This window comes from Elaeis guineensis, chromosome 3 (genome assembly GCF_000442705.2).
Source record: "Elaeis guineensis isolate ETL-2024a chromosome 3, EG11, whole genome shotgun sequence".
NCBI classification, from domain to species: Eukaryota; Viridiplantae; Streptophyta; class Magnoliopsida; order Arecales; family Arecaceae; genus Elaeis; species Elaeis guineensis.
The window spans coordinates 18708109-18722805 of record NC_025995.2 but is presented as its reverse complement, the minus strand read 5'-3'; the positions used below and the strand labels follow the sequence as shown (position 1 = coordinate 18722805).

The 14697-nt window shown below is 32.2% G+C and overlaps 1 protein-coding gene across 1 annotated transcript in view; it reads right to left on the bottom strand.

Moving 5' to 3' along the window:
- Positions 1-610: 610 nt before the first annotated feature.
- Positions 611-14697, bottom strand: part of LOC140856192 (magnesium transporter MRS2-I-like) — a 45079-nt gene continuing 30992 nt past the window's right edge. Inside the window, exon 4 of the mRNA XM_073253337.1 lies at positions 611-792. Within this exon, the coding sequence (XP_073109438.1) occupies positions 611-792 (182 nt within the window). The remainder of the gene's footprint in view (positions 793-14697) is intronic.

The following is a 14697-nucleotide window of genomic DNA, read 5'->3' as shown; positions in this document are numbered from 1 at the left end:
GATAGGCCATGCATCCTATCTGGATTTTTATGAGTATTCTAGAGATATTGCCTAATATCTCATATGAACGGCCCCACTCTACACTCATATAAGTGAATCCATTAGGATGCACTGTAACTAAACACCCCACCCTTAAGAGCTATGGAATTCATTAAGAGCAGGCTCCGCCTCATTCGTTGTAGTTTTATACTAACTATACCATAGGATAGGGATATAAATATTTTATAATGATAGTAATCTTTGGGTCAACCAGTGATTTGTTTTTACTCATATGAACCTATTTCATGGAATCTCCACTCATATAGATTGGATTACCATCACTCTTGACCTTTGATATAGGCATAAGTTCCATTCCCCTTGATGTACTTTTCATTAGTTTTCTACCAAGTGGCTTAGTTAAAGGATCCACTAAGTTCATTTCTGACTTCATACAGTCAAGTATTATCACACTATATTTAAGCAGCTACTTTACAACATTATATCTCAATCATATATGCATTCCCATTATAGGCATTACTTTTTACTTTGACTATAACTGCTTGGCAATCATAATGCATCAACATTGAGGGTGTTAGTTTCGTCCATAAGGGAATATCTGCTAAAACATTTCTTAGCCAAGCAGCTTCAGCTCCTGCACTTTTAAGGCAATAAACTCAAACTCCATAGTGGACCAGGCAATAACAGTTTGTTTAGGAGATTTCCAAGATATAGTATTCCTACCAAGAGTGAACACATAGCCATTAGTAGATTTTGTCTCATCTGAATCAGTGATCCAATTAGAATCATTGTACTCTTCAAGTATAGCAAAAAAGCCACTATACAAAATACCATAGTCTATTATACTTTTCAAATATTGCATCGACCTAATTAAAGCATTCTACTAATCTTGATTAGGACTGTGTGTATATCTATTTAGTCTATGTATAATATAAGCAATATCAGGTCGAGTATAATCATCAAGTGCATTAAACTTTCAATTATTTGATCATATTTAGACTGAGATATACTATTATTTTTGTTTCTCCTTAGTTGTGAATTACCACCAAAAGATCTAAAAACAGGTTGACTTTCAAAATGCCAAATTTTCTTAAGATTTTTTCAGTGTAATATTCTTGTGATAACATTCAACCTTTATATGACTTGACTATTTTTATTCTCAAAATTACTTTAGCTTTATCTAAATCTTTCACATCAAAATTTGATGCAAGAAGTTTCTTTGTCCTTTCAATAATTTCTAATTTAATTCCAAAAATGAAGATATCATCAACATATAAGCTAAGAATAACATAATTATTATTTTCAAGCTCAGTATATATATATATATCAGCATCAATATATGAATAACTATAAGACAACAATACCTTATCAAATTTCTTATGCCATTTCTTAGGTTCAAGCACATCACTTCTAAGCACAAGAAATCTATATACTACACTATGAAAAGCATAACCAATAAACATGCAATTAACAGTTTTAGAATCTAATTTTATTTTTTTTTGGATCAGATAATATCATCTTAGCAAGACAACCCCCTACATTTTTAAATATTTTATGTTAGGTGCATATCCTTTCCACATGATTCATATAAGGGTTTTTTTTTTATTTTCTTAAAGAAAATTTGATTTTGTATATGATAAGTTGATAGAAGTATTTCCTCCCACAAGTTATTAGGAGCACCTAAATCAATTAGCAAAGAGTTCATTTTATTTAAAGTTTTGTTCTTTCTTTTAACTAATACAATTAGACTTAGGTGAATGAGCTGGTGTTGCCTCATGAATTGTTCTTTCCTTTTCACATAATTCATTAAGTGAAGCTGAATCATATTTTCCATCTCTATCAGATCCGAGCCTTTTAATTCTTTTATTTAACTGATTTTCTATTTCATTCTTATACTTCACAAACATATCACTAGCCTTATCTTTATTTTTAACAAGTATACCATCGTATATCTAGAATAGTCATCTATAATTGTCATCTGGTACATTATTTTTCTTTAGTCATTGTTTACTTTAAATTGCCATATCTGTCTGAATTAAATTCAATATCTCACTTACTCTTTCTACCAACTTACAAGATTTGTTAATTTAGTCTCAGCACAAACTTCACATTTATCCATATTTTTATTAGTCAAACTAGAGATTAAGCCAAGTTCTTTCATTTTCTTGGTATAAGACATACTGACATGACCTAATCTACCATGCCATAGATGAATAAAATCAAGCAAGCAATAAACCTAGAGCCATTCTCATTATTAATAATATCAAGTACATTCAGAGTGAATAGACTCTGATTGCAATAGCCCTTTCCACAAACACATTATTTTTAGTCATTATGATTTTATCTAACTCAAAAGTGACTTTCACTCCAATTTTTCCCAAAAGAGACATAGAAATAAGATTCACGGATATCAAAAACATAATATTAAGAAATATATCTTAAAGTCAATTATTTAGATGATTGTACTTTTTATAATTTATATATAAATTATAAATTAATAAAAATTATTTAGTGTTTTCATCATAAATTATGCATCTTCCTTATTTGAAGTCTCATGTTGTGATGAGGTCCTTAGAACTATAAAGACAATCGATAAAGGAGGATTTATCGAATAGTTCTTAAATATATTCATGATCAAATGATACGTCATTAAAAGATGATGATATTTATCGAGTATAAATCATTGTATGCCATATAGATCGATACTCTCAATCAAATAGAGTTTCAAGCAAATTAATCACAAAAACTCTATATGAGATATGGATTAGATGTAGGTTGATACTCTCTTACTTTAGGATTTGAGGTTATCCGGCTTATGTCAAGCATTTGCAGAATGATAAATTTAGATCCCGATCCGATAAGTACTCTTTTGTTGGGTATTCAAAAGAAACTAAGAGATATTACTTCTATCTTATTAAAGAATAAAAGGTGTTCGTCAACTATAAGATATTCTTTTTGAAAAAAGAGTTCCTTGGGGGAGGGACTAGTGCCACTAAAATTGAACTTGATGAAGTTCGTCAAGTAAAAGAATCGACACAGACAAGTAAAAGTACAGAATTGAATTTGATTAGATCAAATTCAAAGCCCATTATAAAGGTACTATTGAGGAGATCTAATAGAGTATTACATCGTCAGACAAATACTATAATTTTTTGATCCGCAATATGATCCTGTTGAACTTGATAAAAACAATGAGGATCTGATAACCTATATGGATGCCATGCAGAGATCTAACTCTAAGAAGTGGCTTGAAGTCATGAAATTCAAAATAGAGTCTATGGAGATCAATGATGTATAGACACTCGTTGATCCATCTGAAGGAATTAAACCCATAAGATACAAATGGATATTCAAAAAGAAAAGAGGCACAGACGGAAAAGTGGAGACCTATAAAGCCTATTTGGTTGTCAAGAGATATCATCAACATTATGGTATTGACTATGATGAGATATTCTCTCTATGACAATGCTCGAGTCTATTCAAGTCATGCTTGTAATAGTAGCATATTTAGATTTTGAGATCTGCCAAATGGATGTCAAAATCACTTTCCTCAACGGAAAGCTGAAAGAAGAAGTGTATATGATACAATCTGAAGGATTCACATCCATAGATGAATCTAAAGTGTGCAAGCTTTAGAGATCCATTTATAAATTGAAGTAAATATCTTGAAGTTGGAACATACATTTTGATAAGACAATCAAAATATATGGCTTCATTAAGAATAGAGAAGAACCATGCATTTATAATTGGGCTAATGGTTCTGTAGTTATTTTCTGATGTTGTATGTGGATGATATTCTCTTAATCGAGAATGACATCCCTGCATTGCAAGGTATAAAAATTTGGATATCTTCATAATTCTCTATGAAGGATTTGAGAGAAGCATCTTACATCCTAGGGATAAAGATCTATAGAGATAGATCTAAGAGGTTGCTTGAATTATCCCAACCCACGTATATAGACACTATGCTGAAATGATTCAGTATGGAGAATTTTAAGAAAGACTATCTTTCGATAGATCATGAAATTACTCTCTTTAAGAAGAATTATCCGATAATATCTCAAGAGAGAAAGCGTATGAGTAAAATCTTATATGCTTCGACAGTGAGATCTATCATGTACGCTATGATATATATGAAGTCGGATATGGCCTACTTACTAGAGGTAGTTAGTAGGTATCAGTCTGATCCGAATGAGAATTATTGAAAGATTGTAAAAATTATTCTTAAATATTTAAAAAATACTAAGGACCAATGACTCATTTATAGAGAATCTGACTTAAAATTTATGAGATATACTGATTTTAATTTTCAGTTAGATCATGATGATAGTAAAAGTATGTTGGACTACATATGTATTCTTAATGGAGGAGAGATCTACTAAAAAAATTTCAAGCAGCACATTGTAGCTGATTTAGTATGCGAGATGAAGTATATTGCGGCATCCGATGCTGCCAAAAAAGTGGTCTGATTGTCGAAGTTCATCAACAAGCTTAGAGTGGCACCCTCCATTGATGGTCCTATTCTGCTGTACTGCGACAACACTGAAATCATAGCTCAAGCTAAAGAATCAAAATCTCATCAAAGAACTAAATATATTCTGTGTCACTATTATCTTATCCATGAGATCATGGATCGAGATGATGTCGAGCTTCAAAAGATCGACAGAAAGAAGAATTTGATCGATCCATTTACTAGAACCCTCAGAATCAAAGAGTTTGATGAACACAAATGAAAGATGGGTATTAGATACTGTACCGATTGGCTTTATTCCAAGTGAAAGTTATTAAAAAATATGTTCTAAAGTCAATCATTTAGATGATTATACTTTTTATAATTTATATATGAATTATGAATTAATAAAAATTATTTGATATTTTTATCGTAAATTATGCATCTTTCTTATTTGAACTCTCATGTTGTGATGAAGTCCTTAGAACTATAAAGACAATCGATAAAGAAGGATTATCAAATAGTTCTTAAATATATTTATGATCAAATAATAGGTTATTAAAGGATGATGATATTTATCGAGTATAGATCGTTGTGTGCCATACAGGTTGGTTATCTTTATAACCAAGGAGTGTGGAAATACTAGTATTGTTGGAGATGTGTCCTAAAACTAATCATATGGACGATTGTGCTCCTTTTGTGTATGAATTATTGATTAATAAATAAAAATTATTCAGATATTATTTATCATAAAATTATATCTTTCTTGTAGAACTCTTATGTTGTGATGAAGTCCTTAGAACTATGAAGTAAATGATAAAGTAGGATTTATCATATAGATCTTAAATATATTCGTGATCCAATGATACATTGTTAAAGAATGATAATATTTATCAAGTGAAGGTCGTTGTGTGCCATATGAATTGATTATCTTCTTAATCAAAAAGCATGGAGATACTGATATGGCATATAGGTGAGATGTAGGAGTACATCGTCACTGAATAAGTGACTCATCCGCTGAGCATTCTGCTATCAAGGGCAGCTCACAAAGCATATAGACATAAGTGTCCCACAGATCTGAGATCACTATAGTGACTTGCAAGTAACTCACTGTGTTTTGGTGCCAGACTATCTATATTTTTATTGTAGTGATGGAAGGCTACTGGGTATTGTCAAGTATTTGCGAAGTCATGTGTGTATCAAGATAGGATTGACCTCTCTGGATTATAGAGCTGATGTATCGCTATATTTTAATTTAGTAAAATCTTGATTAGGATAATCTATATGATGGATTTAAAAGGTTAAAATATAATGTGGATGACTTTATCAAGATTGACAGTTAATCCTAGATCATCTTAGAGCATTCAGAATTAAAGGGATAAATTATGTGGTGACCATATGCATAGATTCTTAAAAATTATTTTGTAATTATTCGACCTACTCGACGTCGAAAATCATTACTAGATGATAACTTCGATTAGTATAGAAAATAATTTTTTTACTATCGGCTTAATATTCTAACCTATGAAGTCATGCATAAAGTCAGACGATGTAGGAAAGAATTAACCAATATCTATATATTCAATTTGGAAGTACATGACTTGATTAAATGTATAGAGTAACTTGATTGAGAATTAAGTATGGGTCATACATGATTGAATAGTTGACTATATCTAGCTAGCACTAGATATGAGGTTCAGATTCAATCCAGAAATGAACAAAATTTGATCTATGATCCAAAGAGTCTAGAGAGATTAGATTTAAGTACTAATTAATTTTAAATTAGATTTGATTTAATTAACTTAATTGGGTTTAAAAATTTAAGTTAGATTTGATCTTAAATCTTAAATAGTTTAGGATTGATAGTCTTTTCGAAATTATTTCGAATCAGGTTCGAATTGAATTCGAATTGATCTATTTTGGATTAGATCTTTAGAGTCCACTTTTATTGAGACTCTCTCTCCTTCATGGCTGACCAACATCAGATGGGGTGTTGGTTGTTGCTACCCCACATAGGGTGTGGGTGTGGGTGCATGAGGGCGCCTAGTTAGGTGCCGATCCTTTTTCTTTTAGGACTCCTTCTTTGATAAGTTATGGATTAATTCAAAGCCTGTCTGAATTAGAAATTCTAGTCTTATGGATTATAAAAAATCATCTATAAATAGAAAGGACCTCTAACAATCATAGCATAATAATTAAATTATGTGCTAAGGAGAGAAAGAGAGAGAGGAGGCATGAAGGAAGAGGAGGTGTCACCCTTCCTCTTGGCATGTCATCCCCTTGGGCATCCCATCTTCTCCTTGATGTGGAGCATATTTGGGCATCCCCTCTTGCTGGTGTGGAGCATCACACCAAAGGCTCTCTCTCCTCCCTTATTGCTTTGTGAAGGTGCTTCAATTTGAGGCTTCATCTCACTTTCCTACGAAGCTTGACGTAGCATGAAGTAGAGGGTCTGTGGATTCAGACCTACGCAAGACTTTGGATTCAAATCTTTGAAGATTTGATCTCTATTCTACTATAAATCAAGTAAAGATCCAATCTTTATCAAGTTGGTATAGAAAATTTTTAGATGCACTCTAGCTATCCGTCTCATTCTCTCAAAGAAATATATTTCTTTTCCTTCAATTGGTATCAGAGCAGGGCTATGATACATGATATATAATTAATTTTTTTAAATTATTAATATATTGTATATTATTTAGATTTTATATTAGATATTAAATTTAATTTATATTTATTTAAATAAAATTTATGACCTAATTTTGATTAAATTACAAGAACCTAATCAATAGTTAGTTAAGGTTTGTTATAAATCTGTTATAACAGAATTTTATTGTGCTAAATTTTATTGAAATAACAATCAGATTTAAAATCTATTTTAAATTTATTTTAATAAAATTTTAATTTATTATTTTGATTATGAAGTTAGACTTATTTTAGATCTGAATTGAATTTATTTTGACAGATTTTTAGATCCGATTTCTAATAAAATTTTACACAACGTCAAAATAGATCTAACCAGAAAATTAATCTTTATGCATTCATATGTGTATCTAATTAATTTTTTATATGATATTAGATCTAAATTAATATTTTATAATCAGCATAAGATATGTATCATATCTGATATGATATATATGATGCATCAAATCTGATTAGATTAGATGATGAACATGGTTGATGAGATCAAAGTCATATTCATGACATAAATTATTTTATCAAATTATATATTGATGTGATTTCATATGAAATAAGATTTTAGATCTTAGTAGCCCAGTACTCAGATTAATGAGATCATCAGATTGTCCGGTCATAAGAGATAGAAGGAATTAGTCTTCCTCTCTTATCCATTCGATGAGTTCTCTTATGATGTGTAAGGGTATCATTGTGATCAAGTTTAATGAAAAAAAAGTGAATAATTTTTTATAAATTATTTTAATTATAAATAAATTTAGATTAGATCTAAAATAATTTATGATTTATTATAATAAGATAAATTTAGATATAAAAATTATTTTAAAATCTAAAAATTATATTACATTAGATGCAATCGGTATTGATCTAAAAGTTATCATGATACATGTGATGTATATTTGAAGTTTAGATTATACTAATATATATTTAATTATTAAATATATATATATAATTTATTTTTATGATATGAAATATATGGTATGCTTCACTTGAAATCTTGATAGAATAGTTCTATAAACTGAAACACATATTTTACACACTTAATTTTAAATTAAGTTTAAACGATCTAAATTTAAGAATGAAAGATTATTAAGATACCACATAAATCGATAGGCAATGGGTTAGTATGAATTAGATCCTTTTATTGGGTTAGACCTAGGATTAGAAATAAATATGGATGAAATAAAAAAATTGATTAAATCTAATCCAGAGTTGAATTAGATCAAGTCAGAATTTTTCTAAATCAACCTCAATAGTTGAAGCTTGATCCAATCCATATTTTTGATCTTAATAAATGGATCATAATTATGGCTCAATAGTTGAGTCCGAATCTTCTGATGGATCAAATCAAAACTAATTAACCAATTGGTGTCTCAGATAAGTTTGACAGTTTTGATCAAATGGTTATTAATTGGGAGCTACTCACCTAGATGGCGTCTACGGTGAGTTAATGGCATATCTCTCTCATTGATCTCACTTACCTAGCCAACATGATAGATTGTATTTTGATTAGGTCATTAATTGATTTTAACTGACCCATGTCATTAAGGCAAATCAGTATGACTGATTCAGGTGTCTTTAGACTGCTTGTGTCTAATCCTCTATATGACTTAGTGAAGACAGTGAGAGAATTTATAACTTGTAGATCAATTTTTTCTCTTATTTTTAAATTAATAAAATCAAATTTTTTAAATTATTAGATCCTTAAAATGATACAGTTTGGAGATAATTTATTCATAGCCTCCCATTAAGGTGCATGATAATAAGTTCAATATTTCAAATAGGTATTGGAGGCACCACATGCCTGGTGTCTATTGGGTATTGAAATTATTATTTATCATATGACCATCTTGTTGTGCCCTTCAGATCAATGCTCAGGTTAGCCAAGCCACACTCAGGTCTGGATATTCGTTTGTTGGATGCACTTGGTGTAGTAATGTTAATAGTTGGACCTGATCAGGATTTTTAGTGGAGGTGCCACACGCCTGCTGAAGAGATACTTGCGGTAAAACTTAATTGTCAAAAATTATTTAGAGAAATAATTAGTTATGAACCTACCCATGGATGCACTAGGATTGGTCGAGCCACACTTGGATCCGAATGCAGTCTGTATAGATTTTAGTACCCACTAAAGAATTAATATAATTTTTTGAATTGGAGGTAGATACTATCAATTCATATAAAATAGTGAAAGAATCTTTAGACTAAAGTCTATATCTTTGAGATTGAAAATAATTCATATGCTACTAGATTTTTTATTTTTTTTAAGCTATGGCCAACACACTATCACTCTGTTCGCTGTTGGATAGCGACAAGCTTATCAGATCCAACTTCGATAGCTGGTATCGAAAGTTGAAGATTGTCCTAGAGCATGAAAGGATCATGTACGTGCTTACCAATTAGGCACGCAAAGAACCTGCTATGAACGCATGACTGTGTGTGTATTATGAGGGCAGTCATGAATGACGAACTTAGCCATAAGTTCAAGGATGCACAGTCAGAGGATATGATTCAAATATTAAATGAGTCTTTCGATACCCAAGAGGATGCGGAGAGACATAAAACCTCCTATGCAGTATTCAATACCCATATGCGAGAGGGGGCTTCAATCACTGATCATGTATTGTATATGATCGAGTAGATTGAGTGTCTTAGCAAACTTGATTTTTCGTTGCATGAACAGTTAGGCAAAGATGCAATTCTCAATTCACTACAAAATCCTATCTATCATTCTTGAGTTATTACACAATGACTAAGCCTGTAGTGAACTATCATGATTTGCTAGGATTGTTGTAGATATTCAAGAAGGACCATCAGCTCTAAAAGGAGCTAGTGCATGTAGTGGAAGGTTAGTTTGTAGGTTGTCGATCCTCTAACAGAGGAAAGAAAAAAAGATACATAAGAATCATGCTGTCGATCAAAAGCCTAAATAGAGCAAAAAGTCGAAAGTCAACAAGAGCCAGATGGAATACTTCTTTTGCAAGAAGCTAGATCATTAGAAAAGAAATTATTTTTTTATAAAGTTACTCTTGATCCAAATAGGCCTAAGAACAAGAGAAACAAGCAATCAGTTGCTTCACAAGGTACTTATATGATAACTCCTTATAATTTCTCTGTTTGTGATTTACTACCTGAGTATTAGATACCGAAAGTTCAATTAATATATACAATTCTTTGCAAGAACTGTAGGTCAGTAGGAAGTTTAAAGAAGGTGAGTAGTTTTTGAACGCTGGAGATGGAAGCCTTATTCCAGTCTTGATTTTAAGAACTATGCAGCTTATTTTCGAGTCTAGTAGTGTCATGTTAGATGATTGTCATTCTTGTCTTTTTTTTTAATGAATGTCATCTCTATAGGCCTTTTAGCCAAACTTGATTATAAGTTTTTAATAAAGGATAATTTTTATGATATCATTATGAATGATACTACAATTATGTGAGGATAATTAAGACATGGCATATACATATTATCACAGCCTGTTGGTATAATGTACACATCAAATAAATACCCTAAAATAGATAATGTCAGCAACTTCTATCTTTGGCATTGTAGGCTGAGTCATGTGAACAAGAATAGAATAAACAGATTAATCAAGGAAAGTATCCTTAAAATTAATGATTGTGAATCATTACCAATCTGTGAATCCTGTTTACTTGGTAAGATGACCAAATCACTTTTTAAGAAAAAAGATGAAAGGGCCGGTGATGTCCTAGGTCTAATACATAGTGATGTAAGTGGACCTATGAATACAGGCATCAGAGAAGGATACTACTACTTTATTATATTTATAAATGATCTATCGAGGTATGGTATGTCTATCTTATGAAGCATAAATTGAAATCATTTAAAATATTCAAACGATTTTAGAGTGAAGTAGAAAAATAAACTGAAAAGAGTATTAAGACTCTTCAGTCAGATCAAGGAGGCGAATATCTCATCAGTGACTTTCTAACATATCTAAAAGAGAATAAAATTCTCTCACAGTAGACCTCTCCTGAAACACCATAATATAATGAGGTGTCCGAAAGGAAGAATCGAACCTTGTTAGACATGGTCCGATCCATGATGGACTTTACAAGTCTACCAATCTTCTTTTGAGGATATGCTCTTGAAACTGTCTGTTATATTCTTAATAAGGTTTCGAGCAAGTCTGTCGATAAAACTCTGTATTAGATATGGAAAGAACGTAGATCGATGCTCTCACACCTTAGGGTCTAGGAGTGTCCAGCTTATGTCAAGCATTTAAAGACAGATAAGCTTAGATCAAAATCTGATAAATACTTATTCGTAGGATATCTGAAGGAAACTAAAGGATACTACTTCTATCTCGTTGAAGAACAAAAGGTGTTAGTTAGCGACAGGATGGTCTTTTTCAAAAAGAAGTTTCTTGGAGAAGAAACTAATACCTGTAAAATTGAATTTGATAAAGTTCATGAGGTGGAAGGACCGACACACATAGAATCAAATTTGATTGGAGAATTGAATTCTGAGCCAGTAAAGGCACCATTAAGGAGATCCGATAGAGTACCACATTGACCAGATAGATACTATGGTTCTTGATCTAGGATTATGATTCTATCAAATTAGATACTATGGAAGCCATGCAAAGGCTCGACTCCTAAAAATAGTTAGAGGCCATGAAGTCCGAGATAGAGTCCATGGAGATCAATGGTGTATGGACACTAGTTGATCCATCCGAAAGTATAAAACCCATAGGGTGCAAGTAGATTTTCAAAAGAAAAAGAGGAGCAAACAGAAAGGTAGAGACCTATAAAGCTCATCTAGTTGCCAAGGATTATCGTCAGCATTATCGTATTGACTATGATGAGACGTTCTCTCCTGTGGTAATGCTCAAGTCCATCTGGATTATGCTTGCAATGGTTGCTCACTTAGATTATGAGATCTGACAAATGGATGTCAAAATCGCTTTCCTAAATGGTGAGCTAGAAGAAGAGGTCTATATGATACAGCCTGAAGTATTCACATCCACAGATGAATCTAAGGTGTGCAAGCTAAATAGGTCCATTTATGGACTGAAGCAGACATTTAGGAGTTGGAACATACATTTTGATAAGGTAATCAAAATATATGGTTTCATTAGGAATAGAGAAGAACCTTGTGTTTACAAGTGGGCCAACAATTCTGTGGTCATCTTTCTTATACTGTATGTGGATGATATACTGTTAATAAAAAATGACATCCCAATTTTACAGAGTATGAAGCTATGGTTATCATCACAGTTCTCTATGAAAAATTTGAGAGAAGTATCCTACATCCTAGGGATGAAGATCTATAAGGATAGATCTAGAAGGTTGTTTGGATTGTCCCAATCCACATACATCGATATTATATTGAAATGATTCAATATGGAGAATTTCAAAAAGAATTATCCGACAACCCCTTAGGAGAGAGAGCATATGAGTAGAATACCATATGCTTCGACAGTGAGATCTATCATGTACATCATGACATGTATGAGATCAGTGTGGTCTATTCATTAGGAGTAGTGAGTAGATACCAGTTAGATCTGGATGAAAATCATTGAAAGATTGTGAAGATAATCCTTAAGTATTTAAAAAATACTAAAGACCAGTGGCTTATCTATGGAGACACTGATCTAAAACTTATGGGATACACTAATTTTAGTTTTCAGTCAAATAGTGATGACAGCAAAAGCATGTCGAGCTATGTATTTACCTTAAATGGAGGAGCAGTTTACTGAAAGAGTTTCAAACAACATACAGTGACCGATTCTGTATGCGAGGTGGAATAGATTGCTGCATTCGATGCTGCAAAGGAGGCGGTGTGGTTGCAAAAATTTATCATCGAGCTTGGAGTTACATCCTCTATTGATGGCCTCGTACTGCTATACTATGACAACACTGGAGCCATAGCTCAGACGAAAGAACCAAAGTCACACCAGCGTACCAAGTACATTCTACGTCGCTATTATCTTATACGAGAGATCATGAATCAATGTGACATCGACCTTCGAAAGATTGACTGGAAGGAAAACCTAGCCGACCCCTTCACTAAAGCTCTCGGGATCAAAGAGTTCGATGATCACAAATGAAAGATGGGTATAAGATACTGTCCTGATTGACTTTAGTCCAAGTGGGAGTTGTTGGAAGATGTGTCCTAAAATCAATCGTATGGATGATTGTATTTCTTTTGTATATGAATTATTGATCGTTAAATAAAAATTATTCTGATATTATTCATCATAAAGTTACATCTTCTTTATAGAACTCTTGTATTGTGATGAAGTCCTTAGAACTATGAAGTAATCGATAAAGAAAGATTTATCGTATAGTTCTTAAATATGTTCGCGATCAAATGATACGTCATTAAAGGATGATGACATTTATCGAGTGAAAGTCATTGTGTGCCATATGGGTTGGTTATCCTCTTAACCAGGAGTGTGGAGATACTGGTACGGTATACAAGTAAGATGTAGGAGTACATCGTTACTGAATAAGTGACTCACCTGCTGAGTGCTCTACTGTCAAGAGTAGCTTGCGAAGCATATGAGCATAAGTGTCCCTCAAACTTAAGATCACCATAATAACTTGCAAGCAACTCACTGTGCTTTGGTGCAAAACTATCTGCATTTCTAATGCAGTAACGGAAGGCTACTAGGTACGATCAAGTACTTACGAAGTCTGTGTGTGGATCAAGATGAAATTGACCTCTCCGAATTATAGGAGCTGATGTATCACTGTAGTTCAATTTAGTAAAATCTTGATCAGGATAATCTATATGATGGATTTGAAAGGTTGAAATACAATATGAATGACTTTGTCAGGATTGACAGTTAACCCTAGGTCATCCTAAAGTATTTAGGATCAAAGGGATGAATTATGCAGTGACCATATGCATAGGTTCTTGAATATTGCTTTACAATTATTCAACTTATTTGGATGTCGAAAATCATTGCTAGATGGTAACTTCAATTAGTACAAAAAATGGTTTCTATGCTATCAACTTAGTGTTCAAACTTATGGAGTTGCACACAAAGTCAGACGATGTAGAAAAAAATTGATCAATATCTATATGTTCGATTTGAAAGTATGTGACTTGATTGAACATATAGACTATCTTGATTGAGAATTAAGTTATAGGTCATACAGGATTGAATAGTTGACTATATCTAGCTAGCACTAGCCATGAGGTTCCGGTTCAGTTCTGGAGATAAACAAAATTTGATCTTTGATCCAAGAAGTCAATGAAAGATTGGATTTAAGTGTTAATTAATTTTAGATTAGATTTGATTTAATTAGACTTAATTGGATTCAAAAATTCAAGTTAAACTTAGTCTTAAATTTTAAATAGTTTAGGATTGACAGTCTTTTCAAAATTATTTTAAATCAGATTCGAATTAGATTCGAATTGACCTATTTTTGGATTAGATCCTTAGAGTCCACTTTTACCAAAACTCTCTCTTCTTCATGGCTGACCAACATCAGGTGGGGTGTTGGTTGTTGCTATCCCACATAGGGTGTGGGCGTGGGTGCATGACCAACATCAGGTGGGGTGCTGGTTGTTGCCACCCCACATA